This window comes from Antedon mediterranea, chromosome 1, assembly GCF_964355755.1.
Source record: "Antedon mediterranea chromosome 1, ecAntMedi1.1, whole genome shotgun sequence".
Taxonomy (NCBI): Eukaryota; Metazoa; Echinodermata; class Crinoidea; order Comatulida; family Antedonidae; genus Antedon; species Antedon mediterranea.
In genome coordinates this window covers 10579155-10598829 of record NC_092670.1, presented here as the reverse complement: position 1 = coordinate 10598829, position 19675 = coordinate 10579155, and the positions used below count along the sequence as shown (strand labels likewise).

Here is a 19675-nt window from a genome sequence, read left to right as displayed (position 1 = left end):
ACAAGATGAATGTTGATGTATTTTCCAAGGTAAAGTGAAAGTACCAAACAAAATTTAAGATCTAAATCTAAAGCTTTGAATGTATTAGTGTAAAAAATCACTTTCAGCTAAAACAAAAAAAAACATAAAGGGGTTTGACCTATTAAAGATGTATTGTCCCCCAAAAACATGAAAAAAAAGGTTAATTAAATCAGACTTTGAATATGTTATTTTGTGGTTTTAAAAAAGTTAATCAGTTCCATATAGAAAAAAAAATGTTTTCACCTACAAATTGATTAAATAAATGGTTAAATTCAACCAAAAACCCACTGGCTGGCAGCCAATTTGGCCATTTTTTGCTTTAAATTACAGTTTTTTTCAGATAAATACATTTTTTTTCAATTCAATTTTTGGTCAAAGTCGATAACTATTATGTTACATTAAAATGGCATATTCAATAAAAATGTTGTTAAGAATTATTTTTTCAGGGGGACAATACATCTTTAACCCCTAAATGTTCTAATAAAAGCATCAGTTGCTATAGCAACAAAAGAAAGTACGGTTACAAGAGGGCAGTGATAAAGAGAACACCAATCTTTAGGAGTTCATACTTTAGGACCTTGCAGCACCTTAAATATCAACATATGCCATGTTGTATATTTATTGAATGTTACTACGTTTCAATGACAAAAGTAACTGAGCAAAAATAAAACAAACTGAAATAATTCTAAGGGCCTGTTTCTGCTGCAACTGCTCAAAATACGGTATAAAAATACGGTATAAAATACGGTATTTTTTATACCGTATTTTTTAGTACCCCGTTTCTGCTAACAATACTTCTTGGGTGGTCGTGTTAAATTTCATCTTTTTTACCCAAATTGCCATTCATTTATTTGATCGATAATTAAAAGTTGCAATAAAGGAAGTTTTACGTCTCACTTTCAACAGCCTAGCCCTAGTGAAAGAGATGTTGTGAGAGCACAGAAAACATCGTAATGGGGACAATTAATTCGTTCCCTCCCCGAGTTATTGTATTTTGCAATGTTGTACTGCTTTCGCAGGCTCTTTAGCTTTGAGTTTACTTGCTTTGGAGACAAGTCTATTCCATACTCCTGCTTTAGTTTTTTAGAAATGTCTTTATAAATGTGGTTGTCCCTTTTATTACCTTTTAGTTGGCCAGACATTTTAGCTTCCCCACACAAATTTATTTAGTAAAACTGTGACGTCTTCGCTCCACATTTTCGCCGAATATATTATATATACACGTGTGTAAAACAGCTGACAGCGACAGAAAATAAAAATACAAATGTTGACCTTTTGTCATGTAAAAAAAAAATACGGTATTTTTTATTGGCAGCAGAAACGGGTACAAAAAATACGGTATAAATTTGTAAATACCGTATTTTATCCACAAATTTTGTGGGGAAAATACGGTATAAAAAATACGGTATATTTTTTATGAGCGCAGTTTCTGCTGCCAAAAATATACCGTATATATACGGTATTCAAAAAATACCGTATAATATACGGTATTTAGTTGGAAGCAGAAACAGGGCCTAATTAAATACTTGCATGAGGTATATTCTCAATTAATTGTAAAACCAAAACGATACTGGGTATGACTAAACTAGTCAATCTGTGATAACTGTAGAATGGACATGAGAAAGCAAAGAGATTATTAAACGGTTATTTCAGAGTAAACAACACAAGTGTGGCAACTGAGAATGGACTAGAGACGTGATTTACTTCAACTTTTAGTTGATAGAATTTTTGAAAATTTTGTTTATACATTCTGACGTAAGGCGTCATCTACAAATTATTTCAGACCACAAATCAGCGTCCAGACGCGTTTTCTATTGTTTACCCAAAAACGCGTCTCAAAGCCCGTCTGATTTGGCTGCGTCTAGACGCCAATATGCATGTTCGACTATGGCCCCGCCCCTATATACGGCTGACTGCACATTGTTATACTGTGTACTGGTGTTAAACGCGCTACATACAAGTGAATTCATTGAGAGCGTGATATTAAATTATTATTTACAACCGGCAGTATAAGACAAACAAATCAGTACAGGTATACCCTTTTACCGCCGACAGAGTATACTGTAAAGCGCAAATTTTCGTTTCTATTTATTCGCGACCTTTTATTTTTGCGATTTTATTTTTCTTGTGCTAAAGAGTGAATTTACCACATGCAAAAACGTTAAAGTTAACTTTTGGAACATGGAATTACTAAAACTATTGACCTACAGTACAGAAAGAAAATACTGCAACTTTACCTACGAAGTAGCTTCGTAGGCTACGTTGTTGGCTTCGTAGGTTCCATTGTTTGGCTTCGTAACCTCAATGAGCTACGTTCTGAACTTTGTAGGGAGTTCGTAACCTAAATAAACAACCCTATACGATATTAGTGAAGTAAGAAGGTGTGAAATTAATGTGTTAAATTTAACTGGCGGAGGACCAAGTTGTAAATATATAATATTTTTTAATCGTAATCGTTTCCTTCGTGCGTCTTTACCTACTCAACGGCGAATATAAATATAAATTTCCCACGATGTAAACGTAGAGACACGCGATCCAACACAAGTGAACCTCAACGAACAGGCCAACTAAAGCCCCTTTCTCACAGAGTTGTGTGCCAGGAATATTGCGGGAATATACCATTACCATGCCGGTATGGTTTTCTGTGAGAACGGGTCGTCTTGGCATCATGCCGGCACCATGCCGGCATCGACATGACCTGCTTTAGACCTAGTAATATTCTAGGGATATTCCCCGCAATGCCAGACGGGCATTCTGTGAGAACGTATTGCCGTTATATTCCGGGGTTCCCCGTCGAGGCTTTGACACCTTGCGCAGTCAAGTGTATCACTTTGGCGCCTATTCAATTCAATTAACAATAATAATGTGGAACTGGAGGGATAATGAGATAAGAGAGCTGCTTAAAATAAGGGGACAAGAAGAAATTTGTAGCATAATCTATATAGGCCGCTAGGCTAGGCCATTATTAGCTCTTTGTTTGTTGGTGCCTGACCTTTCGTCGCCTTGTAAATTGTAGGCCTACAGCCTTCTAAGGTGTTTTACAGATTGCCGATGACGGCAAATTAATTGCTATACCTGTATAATATATGCACAATATACTGTACATAGCATGTATTGCATAAATATGCTATAAAGGAAGATAATAATCTGTAACTTAACATTCGCCGCCATATCATCGCTAGACAAAAATAATAACAATAAAGGACGCCCTCAATAATTATTTTGTCAGAGACTTTTTATTGGCCGAATATGCCCGACTCCTTTCTCACAGAAAGCCGGTATATACCGGTTATATTTCCGGCACGATAGTCCGATGAGAATGGGTATATGCCGGTAACGATACCGGCACGACGCCAGCACTGTACCGGTATATTGCAGGCACATCTGTGAGAAAGGGGCTTAATAAACATATTATAGCGAACGTCCAGTCCATCCAGAACGATGCCGAGAAAAAAAGATCGTAAACTATTCATTCTAAATATAGAATCTGAACGTTTTCAGTCGGTCGCTCAAAAAGACTGCCGACAGAAGACCGTAATAAATACAGACCTAGTTTTTTTGGTCACATGGCATGAAAGGCGATACTCTGGCGGCTGCCGTCTGGACGACGATAAAACAGTAATTAAGATCGTGTACCTGGATTTTGTGTCACATGACATGAAACATAATACTCTCTCTCTAGCTCTAAACTGCTCATGTTTTATCTTAATATGGAAAATATATTTATTTTTCATATCCTAGCCTAGGCGTCGTTGTTTTTATAATTCGCTAACCCAAGGTAGGAGCATTAAATAATTTATAGGCCTAGCTAGTGTGTAGGCCGCCGAAACTAGGCTAGCCTAGACTTTCTTTCTCTCTGCATGAGCTGAGGTCCACAGGCCCGATGTCGTCTCATCGGCGAATTTCCGTCCAAATTAGGATAACCTAGGCCTAGTCTCAGATTTGTTGGTTCTGTGAAATGATACCAATGTTGTTTCACCATACAAGCAATACAGACGGGTTTTAATCACTCAGACGCGTTTTCTATTGTTTTACCTACTAAACAGCGAAGACGGGTTTTAATCACACAGACGCGTCTTCGCCGCGATTGGGTAGCTCATGAATATTCATAATAGATCGTTAATGAGGTTCAGCATTGGACAGACGCGTCTGATGGGTTGCAAGTTTTCAGACGTGTCTCTGTGGTCTGAAATAATTTTTAGATGACGCCTAATAAATATACATCAGGCTTCCAGTAACTATTTCAAAATTTATAATCGGAGTAAAGCTATAATGGTGAACGCAAAGAAATTAGAGAGTGGCTATTCCATATTATACAACACCAAGTATTGTAAACTTTAAATACTTAAATTTTAGGTGATCTTGTCTTTTGGTTTAGGGGCGCCAAAAAATAAAGCCATAACATCAGTACAGGTTCCAGGCTCTCCTTGAATATTATTCTGGTGCTACAACAAGACATCTTGGAAAAAACTTAAAACTGGAGTCCATGGGCCTTGTGTACATTAAAAAAAAACATCTTACGGTAGAGTTTAGGGGGTTACCCCAATGTACTGGTCCATTTCAGCTCCTGTCGTTTATGATAGGCATCTGGACCATGGCTTCTGTGTCTGTAGAGGGCCTAATCGAACTGTTAAACAATAATTAAAACTACTCACATTGCAACACCGTAAAACTCGTGCTTGGCCGTTGATACAGCAACATCGCCCTCTATCAATACTTGATAGTAGTCCTCTTTTGACTGCTGATAACCCCAATGAACTATATTATCTTTCAGACTCTCATAAGCCTCAGTGAAAATATCTATATAAAAACAGGTAGATCCCACTTTGTGAATTAAAATACTGAAAGATGAGGGCGTATCAATCTGATCTCTAGTGCACATGTGTAATTCAGGGACTAGTGCTGTTCCGCCGTACTAAACAGAGTCGCTATTCAATCAAATTTGAACAATACTATGATTTATTCTAGCTTCTTTGGGAATGTTAAACAGTGGCAGTACAAATAAATGATATATTTTATAATATTTTTAAATCGCAGACAATATTTTTTAACACTGCCCTCTACTGATTTTATCGAATTTGAACAATACCATAATTTATTCTAGCTTCTTTAGGAATGTTAAACAGTGGCAGTACAAATAAATGATATTTAATGTTTTTAAAGAGGGGTTCCGGGTTTAAAATGAATAGTAAAAAATGTAAAATATATTTGTTTGTCTCTTGAACGGTAAAAGTTTCAATTTATATAAGCGCCCAGTGAAGCAGAACGAAGGCTGTGAAATGAGGCCAGATTACAAGTGCAGCTACGGCAAAATCACAATATGGTTACAGAATAGGAAATTCGTGAAATGGTCAATCTTCCGACGACTCGTTATCATTAACCATATCAATTACTTTTGTAAAATTATACTTATCTGATGTAATTTTAGTCGGTCTTCCCATTTATAAAGTCAATTTTCTATGAAAATCCATCAAAACAGTGAAAAATTAGATAAGTTTGCACTTTACGTTTGCCGATTTTCGCACTGACTTAGGGAAAGCCTTCAAAATCAATGAAGCGTAACGTATACATTCCTGCTGAGCGAGGAGAGCGAGACGACGATACACGTGCTCTCTCTGCCCATGCCTGGCATCGTCACGTGATAAGCAGATACAGTATACAATACCAAACTGGTCGGGTCGAGTATACCCCGTCTAAATTACAACATGAACGATGTACAGTATTTGATTGAAGGTCGACTCGACCTACCGGAATGGTATAGATAATATAGCTCGAATGAGAGAGTTGGAATATTTGTAAACATAAGTACAGTATTGCTAATTTTAACAAGTGTAGCCTATAGTAAAAGGCCTAGTAGTATCAATTCGCATAGGGTCTACTACACTAGCTAGCTCAATTTTTAACTGGGCCGGATAGGCTAGGTCTCCTTCCTACTACCGGTCTACTTGCTTGATGCAGTATCCGCTTTTTTGGAGAGTAAACTAGGCCTATTTCAGGCCTACTTATTAGACGATCGGGACACCATACGTGCGGACGGCGATCGGACCTTGTTTTGCCTCAATATTTACAGCCGATTTTTGTAGAACGTTTTAGGTTTAGATTGTTTAGGAGTTTGGTTGATAGGATGGGTTTGGAATCCACTGACTTTTGTTATTTATGGGCCAATCGTTTAGTAATAGGCTAGCTAGGCCCATGAATGATGGCCCCAATGTTTTAACGTAGCCATCGTGGCATGGAATCCCTAGTCAGAAATGGCTCTCACCCATGAATAAAATGATTTAGGCTAGGCCTTCATTCATTCATTCATTCTTTATTTAGCCTTTAAAATTGAAATACATTTAAAACAAGGTAACAAAAACAAGACAGGTGAAAATCTAAGGAGGCAAGGATAAGCAAAAACAATTAAAATCGCTGTAGCTCGCAGGCTTGCTTATCCAGGCCTAGCCTAGTACGTGAAGCCGATATACGATCTGTACTATTCGAGGTATAAAAATAGTATAATTTATGACTCCGTAATCTGTACTAAATTTTGTATTTCATTAAATGTCAAATAAATATATGCTACTACTGTTATTATTACACTTTAGGCCTAGCTTAGAAAATCTAAAAAAAATGTATTTCACAATGATCGGGTGGTCGTCGTTTGACAGGGGAGAGAGAACACAACGTACAAGCTTGACGTCGCAAGTTTGGAATCCACTGATGACGTGATTTTGTGAATATCTCATGAATATTAATGGACTTCCCTAAGCTGCTGAAAAACAGACTTTCCATGAATTTACCCTAAAATGTATATGAAATTTAATTTTTTTAATTTCTCGTCATTACTTCTTCATTCTGACATGTCTATATTGTTATAATATCTGTATTTTTTATTTAATAAATAAACGATATTTAAAAGCAATTTTAAACCCAGAATCCCCCTTTAAATCGCAGACAATATTTTTTAACACTGCCCTCTACTGACTTTATAATTACCTGGAATTTCTGAGTAATGTTCCCCAAGAACAGAAATCCTGAAGTCTTCCCCACTATCTAGAAGTTTATAAAGTGTTCTAAAAAAAAGGTCAGGATTCTTGTCGTGTTCCCTACAAAAGGAAAAAAATGTGAATAAGTACCACTACTAAAAAATCCAGGTAAACTAGGCACAAAATAGTAAAAATTCAGACAGTGTAAATAAGTACAGCAGTGTAAATAAGTACAGCAGTGTCAATAAGTATAGCAGTGTCAATAAGTATAGCAGTGTAAATAAGTACAGCAGTGTAAATAAGTATAGCAGTGTCAATAAGTATAGCAGTGTAAATAAGTACAGCAGTGTCAATAAGTACAGCAGTGTAAATAAGTACAGCAGTGTAAATAAGTACAGCAGTGTAAATAAGTACAGCAGTGTAAATAAGTATAGCAGTGTAAATAAGTACAGCAGTGTCAATAAGTACAGCAGTGTAAATAAGTACAGCAGTGTAAATAAGTACAGCAGTGTCAATAAGTATAGCAGTGTAAATAAGTACAGCAGTGTAAATAAGTATAGCAGTGTCAATAAGTATAGCAGTGTAAATAAGTACAGCAGTGTCAATAAGTATAGCAGTGTAAATAAGTATAGCAGTGTAAATAAGTACAGCAGAGTAAATAAGTATAGCAGTCAAATAAGTACAGCAGTGTAAATAAGTATAGCAGTGTAAATAAGTACAGCAGTGTCAATAAGTATAGCAGTGTAAATAAGTATAGCAGTGTAAATAAGTATAGCAGTGTCAATAAGTATAGCAGTGTAAATAAGTACAGCAGTGTCAATAAGTATAGCAGTGTAAATAAGTACAGTATAGCAGTGTAAATAAGTACAGCAGAGTAAATAAGTATAGCAGTCAAATAAGTACAGCAGTGTAAATAAGTATAGCAGTGTAAATAAGTACAGCAGTGTCAATAAGTATAGCAGTGTAAATAAGTATAGCAATGTAAATAAGTACAGCAGTGTAAATAAGTATAGCAGTGTAAATAAGTACAGCAGTGTCAATAAGTATAGCAGTGTAAATAAGTATAGCAGTGTAAATAAGTACAGCAGTGTAAATAAGTATAGCAGTCAAATAAGTATAGCAGTCAAATAAGTATAGCAGTCAAATAAGTACAGCACTGTAAATAAGTATAGCAGTGTCAATAAGTATAGCAGACTAAATAAGCATAGCACTCAAATGATTATAGCAGTCTAAATAAGTGATGCAGTCAAAACATGCACTAGGACTGTACCATCTATGAGCCCATACTATTTTTAATGGGGATGACAATTGTGATAAAACTGAACTGCAGCTAACTGTCTGTTCTCCGGTGACACCTGATTTAATAGCCCTGTCTTTGGATTTTTCAAACACCTCCTGACTTTCATGTAATGAACTGGCCTGTTCCGCTAACGTCAGTCCTTCCATAACATCTGCTATTGGATCATTCATTATTGGAAATTCTATTGGAAAATACAACACTTTTGATTTTGGTCGTATCTTTTCAGCGAGGCCTTTAGGACGGAAGTCAGGCATAAGTTTTAAAAATGTCCCAATTGATGACAAGAAAGATTCCATGTTGTATTTTGAGTTGAATAAAACAATGTCAGCAGTTAAACTAAAAGAAAAATGCAAATTAACATTAAATAAATTTTAAAGTTTTCCTTTGCATATAAATATTGACCTCATCTGGGCATAGATAGAAGAATAAATTATGGACTGAGCAAAATACTTTTCAAAATAAAGAGAGATAAAGATAACTGCAGATTAAAATAAGCATTTGGGACGTCAACAATATATTGATTTTTCTGAAAATCAAGGGGAATAGTATGTAAGTATTCAGGATGACAACTTTAAAATTACCATTAAAACACAACACTGTGTAAAGTACGATCAAACAATCAGCAGTTACCTACACACAGAACATGCGCAACATATGCAAAAAATGTTACGTCACTGTGTTTACCAGCCAGAAAAAGTATGATCGTTTTGCTGTTTTCTGCGCATGATACAAACGTCCTTCCCGGGCCAACTAGATTAGTGGGAGGTGCCATTTTATCATAAATTTTGTGTGCGAGTACCATTTCTGACTATCTAGGGGTCGTATTTACCGAACGCTCAAATGCTTGTGTCTGAGCCTCCCTCTCCCCACCCCTATATTTCAAAATCGTGGATCCACCCCTGCTGTCCTTCTCAATTCCCTATTATAAATTTAAAAACTAACAATAAATATACAGTACCATGTTATTATTTGATTATATCCATATTGAAAATCTCTGTCTTTTTGTTTTCGGACAGGGTAAACCAGCTGGTTTTCATGGAAGTAAACAATCTTGGTCAGCCGAGACAAATCAGGTCGCAGTGCTACCAACTCTGCTAAATTTAATACTGAACTGGTAAACAAAATTCTAAGGGAAGAAAAGTGAACAGTTAATAATTTTATTTTATCAATTTTAGCAACATTAAAACAATACATAAACTTTGAGTGTGCCAAGGAGTGGCAAAAGAGGTCAAAGGACCACTGTCGCCATAAGGCGTGCCACACCAGCACTCAAAGCATACATTAAAACATAAAACAATGTAAATATGTAATATTAATACCATAATTATATACATTAAAGAGGCATAGTGTTTTTAAAGTGGTCCATTAACATGTTTTTAAATTGTACCCAACTTCCGCATACAAAGGCGTCTTTAATATTGACCGGTAGTGAATTCCACAAACGAATAAATCTGATTGGGATACAATGCTTTCCTATCAGTTTTGGATGCAAGATGTTTAAAAGTTAGAACATCCAAATGCCTACAATTGATAGTCAACATATTTAAAATAAAACTATTCTGTAATTTATACAATATATTTGTAACAAAAATAACGGTAAAATAATCTCGATTTGATTCAGCTGTCATCAAATTCAGTCTAGTTAATCGGTCAGAATATGGCTGATCTAAGATTCGTTGATGAAGGATAAATCGACTTGCCCTTCTTTGAATTTTCTCTATCTTATTAATATGACATTGACGATAAGGATACCAAACAGGGGAGCAATATTGAATATGGGGAAGAACAAGACATTTATAAAGTTTAAGTAAAACAGATGTAGAACAACCTGTGGCAATTGATCGTATAAAACCTAACATCCTATTGCATTTCAAAGTTACATTATCTACCTGATGTGCCCATGACAAATTATGGGATATTACCACACCAAGTAACGTAATGTCATTAACGTTCATGAGTTCATGTCCATTTAGAATGCAAGATGGAACAACGGGATCTCGTTTTCTGGACAATGACAGCACTTGACATTTATTAGGGTTAATGGAAAGTGAATTAAGTGCTGACCACCAGGAGATCGTGTCAATGTCCTGTTGCAGAGATAAACTATCTTCCTCCGTCATTATACATTTAGCAATGCAAGTGTCGTCTCTGTATATTGATATGGTTTTGCACGTAGGTGCATATGTAGATCATTAACATATATGTTAAATAACAGGGGTCCAAGCACAGACCCCTGAGGAACCCCTGATATTACGCAACTCTTGCCGGACATCTTTCCGTTAAAAACAACTTGTTGCTTACGTTCAGTTAAAAATGATTCCAACCAAGGCAACATGGAACCACCAATTCCATAGGTTCTTTTCAGTTTGGAAATCATTGTAGAGTGCGAAATGGAATCAAATGCACGACTATAGTCCAGTGCAACAATATCAATGCGTGGGACACCTTCGTCAAGTAATAATCTGTATAATAATATTGTTTATTACAGTTCCCCGATATTTTGAGTCATCTCTTACTTCCTGCTAATAAGGACAATTTCTCCAGATTATTATTATTACATGGAAAAAACATCTAAATGAATGATTTAATATTTAGGTTACTACTACTCTACTAGTAGCTTGTTTGTTAAATATAGGTAAAACTGGATTTTAGTAACAAATCTTCCCAGTTTGCAGAGTCCGGTAACCTCTGGCATATCCATTGTTTAATATTGTAGTATCGACCCCAGGGGGCTGGCCAATGAATGAATGACCTGAACATACCAACCATCTACGGGCGCCTTGATTTAGTATGCATGACATATGGACGTCTGGGGCATGCGCAGATGGTTGGGAGAAACCTGAAATCAGGGCAGTTTTGCCATGGTGACAATATAGACGGCTATTATAAGCAAGTACTATATTATTGATACGGGATATATATATATACATTGGATTTGCCCCAAGTGGGAAAGAATTTCCCAGGTAGGCGAATATCTGGTGTACTTTTACATATAGCATATAGGGTAAATACAATACTATTTTAATAAATATTTTAATTATGCAAATGCTGATGATTGTTTTTAATAGCGCCCTCTATTATATTCCGATGAATATTTTCCAACTTTTATGGTAACCTTTATTGTTTGGGTATCTTCAAAATTGTTTCCTCGATTTTTACTTTTTGAAGTTGGCACCTCTGTTATTACAACAGAAAGGGTATTGATAAAAAAATAAAGATTATGACCTTTGCTGTCAAAATATAATGCACAACTCTTAACCTGTATTCTTGGCTAGGTGAAATTACTTCGGAAAAATATAGAGCTGATGTCCGTGCTCTCCAATGCCACTTCTTCCCTGGCAAAGTGTATTTGACAGCGCATCCTTCTAGGCCTTTCTCAAGAGTGTCGATCAACTGAGAGTGGGAGCCAGCATAGAACGCCTCAATCAACAATACCCTTGACATCTTTACAACTTTCGTGTCATAATACGTCAACTAACAAAAGATCCTCAATTAATTATAATAAAGATGTATTTTGATGTCATGTATAGCATGGTGTAACCATTGACCTTTACTCCATGCATTGACTATGCTGTAAAAAAATGAGAGAAATAAAAAAATAATCTGATTAAAAACATATAACAAATATTAATAAACTTGTGATAGCCTATACCACTCTAGTATAGACAGGGAGTTACAACTCCCTGGTATAAAGTAGGCCTTTACTAAATACGAACTGTCTGCCTCTCTACACCTAGTCGTACTGTAGATCCTATATAGCGCCCTCTATGGCTATTGTACTAATGTTTTATATCAATGCATTGTAATCCGGTTAGATGGCTGAATGGTCAATAATGGGTAGTGCCCGAGTCTCACAATGTAATGCTGTTTTAATTTAGGTTACGAGGGACGGAGGCCCGAAAAAGAGTGCCTTTTGAAATCAGTCGCGTTTGAAATCGGTCGCGCTATTTTGTATGGATCGAGCCGGATGATTATTATAAATGAAGAAATAAAAGATATTCAAATTAAAATCTATAGTAGGCCTATCGCCGACGTATATACGTAAATTATATATAAATCATACTGTCAAATTATAGAAACAGTGTATTATTCGGAATTATTATGGATAAGCAAGCCTGTGAGCTACAGCGATTTTAATTGCTTTTGCTTATCCTTGCCTCCTTAGATTTCCACGTGTCTTGATTTTGTTACCTACGTTTTAATATTTCGATTTTAGAGGCTAAATAAAGAATGAATGAATGAATGAACATGATCTCATAATCGCGTCGAGCATCTATAGTAGAGCAGTTAACGCCATAAAAATAGCCAAGTTGTGCACTTTATTACCAAAGCATGAAACTTTCCACAAAGTTTCTTTGATGTATATAGATTCAAAATATCGGGGGGTGCCAAGTGTCCAACGTCCGGTATGGCGGCCATCTTGATTTCAAAATGGCCACCATAAAAACAAAAAGTGTTCATATCTTGGCATCTATAAACAGTAGAGACTTGATTCTGGTGTTAAATTGTTCACAAACCACATATTTCTATTTGCTCTAATGAAAAGTTTCGCCCAAAAATGACCGGAAATAACGTTTCTTCCAGTTTGACCTTTGACCTCTTATCTGTATATCTCGGTAACTACTGATTATTTTCAATCGATTTTGGTGTCATTTTGTTCAAAATAGAGACATTTATATTTGTAGTAATGAAACATGTTCACATAAAATGACTGGAAATACAATTTATAACCTTTGACATATATAATTATGTGAACATACTGTATGTGATTTAATTGGTATAAATGCACCTAATTTTTTTACCGAAATAAATGACACAGAATTATTATTCTGAATTTTTAACTTTTGATGTGATAGGATAGGCATAAAGTATGACAGATCACTGAGCTCATCTATGCCGACTTGTTTGCTAAACTGTGATGTGTCAATCGTTTCTTCGTTGCATCTAAAAAAATGTATTCCGTTTTTATGGTAATGGACCTTTGCTGTAAACCTTTCATCTAAATTCTTTTCCTCGATTTTCTCTAGTCATTGATTTTTTAGCAAAATCCGAACTAAATCAATTCGTAAAAGACATCTCAATATAATTATTAAAGTAATCCTCAAATTAGTGACATGGACCTACAATATACTGTTCTGTACAAGACCTGTTTAGGCATCCACCTGTGGACTTTCACTTTAAAGGTCTTGGTTTCCTAATCATACAAGAAACAATGTCTAATTTAATCAATCAAAGTAGTGGGTCCAGACAAAGAAGGGGGTGTAAGACCATCAGACAAAGAAGGGGTTGTAAGACCATCCACAGACAAAGAAGGGGATGTAAGACCATCCACAGACAAAGAAGGGGATGTAAGACCATCCACAGACAAAGAAGGGGATGTAAGACCATCCACAGACAAAGAAGAGGGTATAAGACCATCCACAGACAAAGAAGAGGGTATAAGACCATCCACAGACAAAGAAGAGGGTATAAGACCATCCACAGACAAAGAAGGGAGTGTAAGACCATCCACAGACAAAGAAGGGGTTGTAAGACCATCGACATACAAAGAAGAGGGTATAAGACCATCCACATACAAAGAAGAGGGTATAAGACCATCCACAGACAAAGAAGGGAGTGTAAGACCATCCACAGACAAAGAAGGGGGTGTAAGACCATCCACACACAAAGAAGGAGGTATAAGACCATCCACAGACAAAGAAAGGGGTGTAAGGCCATCTACAGACAAAGAAGGGGTGTAGGACCGTCCACAGACAAAGAAGGGGGTATAAGACCATCCACTGACAAAAAAGGGGTATAGGACCATCCACAGACAAAGAAGGGGGCGTAGGACCGTCCACAGACAAAGAAGGGGGTGCAAGACCATCCACTGACAAAGAAAGAGGTATAGGACCACTTACAGACAAAGAAGAGGGTATAAGACCATCCACAGACAAAGAAGAGGTGTAGGACCATTCACAGACAAAGAAGGGGGTGTAGGACCATCCACAGACAAAGAAGGAGAGGTAATACCATCAACAGACAAAGAAGGAGGTATAAGATCATCCACAGAAGGGGGTATAAGATCATCCACAGAAAAAGAAAGGGGTGTAAGACCATCCACAGACAAAGAAGGGGGTGTAGGACCGTCCACAGACAAAGAAGGAGGTGTAAGACCACCCACAGACAAAGAAGGGGGTGTAAGACCATCAACCACTGACAAAGAAAGGGGTATAGGACCATCCACAGACAAAGAAAGGGATGTAAGACCACCCACAGACAAAGAAGGGGTGTAAGACCATCCACATACAAAGAAGGGATTATAAGACCATCTACAGACAAAGACAGGGGTTTAATACCATCAACAGACAAAGAAAGGGGTGTAATACCATCAACAGACACAGAAGGGGGTATAAGACCATCCACAGACAAAGAAAGGGGTATAAGACCGTCCACGGACAAAGAAAGGGGTGTAAGACCCTCCACAGACAAAGAAGGGTGCATAAGACTACCCACAGACAAAGAAAGAGGTGTAGGACCATCCACAGAAAAAGAAGGGGGTGTAGGACCATCCACAGACAAAGAAGGGGGTGTAGGACCATCCACAGACAAAGGAGGGGAGGGGTTTAAGACCATCTACAGACAAAAAATGGGTGTAAGACCATCCACACACAAAGAAAGGGGTGTAATAATACCATCAACAGACACAGAAGAGGGTACAAGACCATCCACAGATAAAGAATGGGATATAAGACCATCTACAGACAAAGAAGGAGGGTTAGGACCATATTAACCGAGGAAGCATACAAAAATAACATGCAATCAAAATAGGCCTACCACTTGGAAAACAATAAATTGTAGAATAACTGTGGCTTAATTGTTGAAATAGAAAGGGTTCTTTGTAAGGTCATTAATAATACATTGATATAAACACGATCATCATACTATTCATTTGACATTCAAATACAGTCTGTCTCGAAAAGAAGCTCATACTATCACCTTTTCGAGGTTTTACGGTATTCAATAACATGTATGTTATTTCCTCTGTCAAACTATTAAAACTTTTAGCGAATCAGAAGGTGCCAACATCATTGAACTAATGGTACCACCAAGCACAATATTTACCAATTTTATGTACTATATTCAATTTAAGTCCATTAATCATTTAATATAATTACGCCTATCAGGTCAAAGTTCAAAATTAGGTCCACTTTAGACCAACAAAAACCACATACAGTATATTCACATAATTAAAAATCAATAAATTAATGTCAAAGGTCATAAGTTGTATTTCCGGTCATTTTATGTGAAAATGTTTCATTATTACAAATATAAATATATTTATTCTGAACAAAATGACACCAAAATCGATTGAAAATGACCAGTAGTTACAGAGATATACAAATACGAGGTCAAAGGTCAAACTGTAAGAAACGTCATTTCCGGTCATTTTTGGACGAAACTTTTCATTAGAGCAAATAGAAATATATAGTTTGTGAACAATTTGAGACCAGAATTAAGTGTCTAATGTGTATAGTTGCCAAGATATGAACATTTTTTGTTTTTATGGTGGCCATTTTGAAATCAAGATGGCCGCCATACCGGACGTTGGACACTTGGCACCCCCTGATATTTTGAATCTATATACATCAAAGAAACTTTGTGCCAAGTTTCATGCTTTGGTAATAAAATGCACAGCTCATGTCATTAACTGCTCTACTACTATAGCTCATTGGATCGTTTCACAAAAACACATGCAGGAGGCCTATAGACGTTTTAAACGTATGGTTATTCGTAATAGACGTCATCTTTACCTCGCCATGGACAACGATCGTACGTGTTTTGTCCATGATTTAACACTAACAAGTGCATGTTTTTTAAAAATGGGGAAACCCCGTCAGCCAAATAAAATGTATTGTTAGGGGAAACAGCTGCACGATCATAGAAGGCGCATCTCCACAATATGGCTTATTCGGGGGTTTATTTCAGTAACTCGCCTTTTAACCATCCGCATATAATGATCATTTTACTAAAAACTATTTGAAACATTAGAAATAAAAATATACACGTGATTTGCCTCAACAATAATCAATATAAATACATAATAGAAAAATAACGCTTAAAAAAAGAACGATGTTTCGACTACATCATGGAGTCATTATCAAGTCCAATGAATAAAATTTTTAAAAAACAACTAATTAAATAACACAAGCCAAGGGTCAAAGTTTAAATAACAAAAGACCTATAATCATTATACACTTAATATTATCCTACATAACGGATAGAAATAAAATAGAAATAAAATAAGGTGATCGAATAGTACGACATGGATATGATATAATCTGGCACAGTATGCATAAGTATAAAAATGGATACGCTGGCTTTACGGGCTATATTGTAAAAATTATTGTTTTTAAATAAATTGTTCTCTTTTACGTAATTGTTTGCTGCATTGCATAATAAAAGACACGACAGACGTATATTCTCTATATAATAATATATTAATTACAGTACATATAAATAGAGGTAAATTATTATATGCCTAATATAACATTATGCCTAATATAATATTTAAACGTGTTTTAGAAATGGCCATTTTGAAAAGACGCAGTCCTTCTCCGAGACCTGTGAAATATTTAAAAAAAATAATTTAATGATTGATAATAAATATTTATTAACCAAGTAAAAAATATCCACATAAATAATCTAGTTCCTAAAAAATATCAATTAAATATAGCTCTAGCGGCGCGCCATACAAAATACCGGAAGTTGATTTTATCGCGACCGATTTCAAACGCGACCGATTTCAGACGCGACCGTAGGGCCTACTTCCCCTCTTAGAATAGTGTAGGCCTATATACAACTTACTTAAGTAAAGTAGGCCTATGCTAGCCTAGAGTTATTGCAAGGCCACCTAACTAAAAGAATAAGGTAATTTTGCTTTTATTATAATTATCCTCTATAAGTAGGCCCAGACAGACCGGGACCAACAGCCCTACCTGACTTGACCTGATACCTTCTGTATCCTCCTCAGAGAGGGCGCGCGTACAGCCTGTACATATTTTTCGCGGAGTAATTGTCCGACACAAACAGTGTAATGCGATCGCTTAGAGCACGCACATGTTGAAGTTAAAGATACTGTATTGTAGTCTTTAACACCACTCAAGTGCGCTCATTCAAAAGTAGAGCCTACTGCAAACAGCTAGTCATCAGAATGTTATAAAAGGTGCACTTTGTTCATTTTAATAGTTGTCAGGAAAAATATATTATAGAAACGTAATCACGGGATTTTGTGGTTGACATGTCACCCGTAGACAGAGACGTTACACACAATTTTATAAAGTGATATTGTGATAATAATTTTATTAAACACTAGGGAAATATCTCAATTGTGTGAATATAATACGGCCACTATTGGATCGCAATGGTAATGCAAAATAAAATAAGCGAAAATGAAGAATCAGCAAGAATTAGGCCTATGAGCCTGCAAACACTATTCCTTCGTCAGAAAGAAATTGATGATAGTTTAAGATATTATTATTAGTTGCCATTTTTTTAAATATATACATATATATATATATATTAAAAAGTATTAAAATCGACTTGTCGTTATTCAGTATGGTACCGTACTCAGGTTACGGAAGGACATAATAAATCTCTGCATTCAACGCTTATTCTATTTGGAACGGAAACGTCGCTGTTTTTGTATTCAACCTGCTTCTAAAACGATGTATTTCATTCCGTGAAATGGAAAGGTATTAAGATCTTATAGCTTAAACCGTGTCCTTTTGTACCTGTGTTTCTCTTGTCCGATTGTTGTTTAATAACATACTACTATTCCTCACTCGGTTCACTTTTGTACACATCGGGAATGCTCTTCTAAAACACGCGCGAAAATTCTCGCCCATGAACGCGTACACAAATGGGTTTACGCACGAGTTACTGTACGCCAGTGTCAGAGCAAAAATCCTGAGCTTTGAAATGGCCAAGTTATTGTTGATACTATTACCGAGTCTTTGCCACAGATTTATCACGTGTATCGGTAACCAACAAATAAAGAAAAAGACAACAACCAGCAGTATCATCTTGGTAACTTTCTTTCGTTGTTGTATCGAGTGCAGGCTTAATGTTGTGTCTCGGAGCTGTTCCCGCGTCTTCCACAGTTGACGCAACATGTTGACGTTGCAGACAACGAGGACGGAGAGCGGGATTATGTAGGTACTGAACACAACGTAAATGTAGTGCGCTAACAACCCTTGTTCGTGGAACTCTTCAACACAGTAATGTCTTCCGTTGAAATCCATAACCGTTGAAAATATGGAAATTGGAATCGATAAAAGCGATGAAACTAAATGGAAAAAAATTCATGTAAAAAGTATTAAATAAATAGCAATTTTTATTCCAGAAATATAGAATAACCATCTATGCTTCCTTTTATGAAAATGATCATTTTCACACGTCCAATCAAATGACGATAATACAACGATTTTATATTTATCATGACGTAAATTTATTGGAATTTTAAAAATATTATTTTTATCAAAGACAGCATAAATGGTTATTTAACGAAAACTTTCTTTCGGCTTAGTAGGTCTATACCAGCCGATTCTCGGTACTGTATCTATTTCCAAAGTATCATAGGAATATTTGGTAATAGATCACATGTGTATTTAGTGTAGTAACCTAACCTTTAACTTAACCTTACATGATACAGGCTCCACATGTGATAAATTAGATGCTGTATATTATGTGAATGTATAATTTAATCGTCACCATGCTTATTACACCTATACCTAGGACTTTTGTATCTAGATGACTGTCGATAGTCAGTCACACTTTACCTAATGACATCTTGATATAACCATCTTATTACGATCATCGCTTGTAGTCAGTGTCATTCCTCTCATACACTAATTCAATATTTTTTTCATTATCAAATTAATCTTGAAACTAATACTGTCTATATCTATCAATAACCTAAATTATTACAAAGTATTAAAAAAACTAGACCGTACGCCACGGTTGAACTATTAACAAACTATGCCGCATTCACAAGTGTCACGAATAATATATTTATATTTTTATTTTCTGTCGCTGTCAGCTGCTTTACACACGTGTATAGATATATTCGGCGAAAATGTGGAGCGAAGACGTCACAGTTTTACTAAATAAATGTGTGTGGGGAAGCTAAAATGTCTGGCCAACTAAAAGGTAATAAAAGGGACAACCACATTTATAAAGACATTTCTAAAAAAATAAAGCAGGAGTATGGAATAGACTTGTCTCCAAAGCAAGTAAACTCAAAGCTGAAGAGCCTGCGAAAGCAGTACAACATTGCAAAATACAATAACTCGGGGAGGGAACGAATTAATTGTCCCCATTACGATGTTTTCTGTACTCTCACAAC

At 36.0% G+C, this 19675-nt stretch overlaps 1 protein-coding gene and 1 long non-coding RNA gene across 5 annotated transcripts in view; one reads left to right on the top strand and one right to left on the bottom strand.

Annotated features, from left to right (window-relative positions):
- LOC140056160 (tRNA-queuosine alpha-mannosyltransferase-like) overlaps positions 1-17297 on the bottom strand; it is a 45489-nt gene extending 28192 nt beyond the window's left edge. For 3 of the 4 annotated variants that reach the window (XM_072101449.1, XM_072101458.1, XM_072101465.1), the window contains exons 1-6: positions 17268-17297; positions 11549-11860; positions 9248-9415; positions 8260-8625; positions 7000-7109; positions 4677-4821 (exon numbers count right to left, since the gene is read on the bottom strand). In XM_072101449.1, coding sequence (XP_071957550.1) covers positions 4677-4821; positions 7000-7109; positions 8260-8625; positions 9248-9415; positions 11549-11733 — 974 coding nt within the window. In that variant the 5' untranslated portion in view covers positions 11734-11860; positions 17268-17297. Of the gene's footprint in view, positions 1-2308; positions 2363-4676; positions 4822-6999; positions 7110-8259; positions 8626-9247; positions 9416-11548; positions 11861-17267 lie in introns of those variants that run through there. The other variant, XM_072101473.1, reaches the window with a different exon arrangement.
- Positions 17071-19464, top strand: LOC140056195 (uncharacterized). Its single transcript, XR_011846735.1, has 2 exons — positions 17071-17199; positions 19370-19464. It is a non-coding gene; the product is annotated as an uncharacterized lncRNA (long non-coding RNA).
- The last annotated feature ends 211 nt before the right edge of the window (positions 19465-19675 follow it).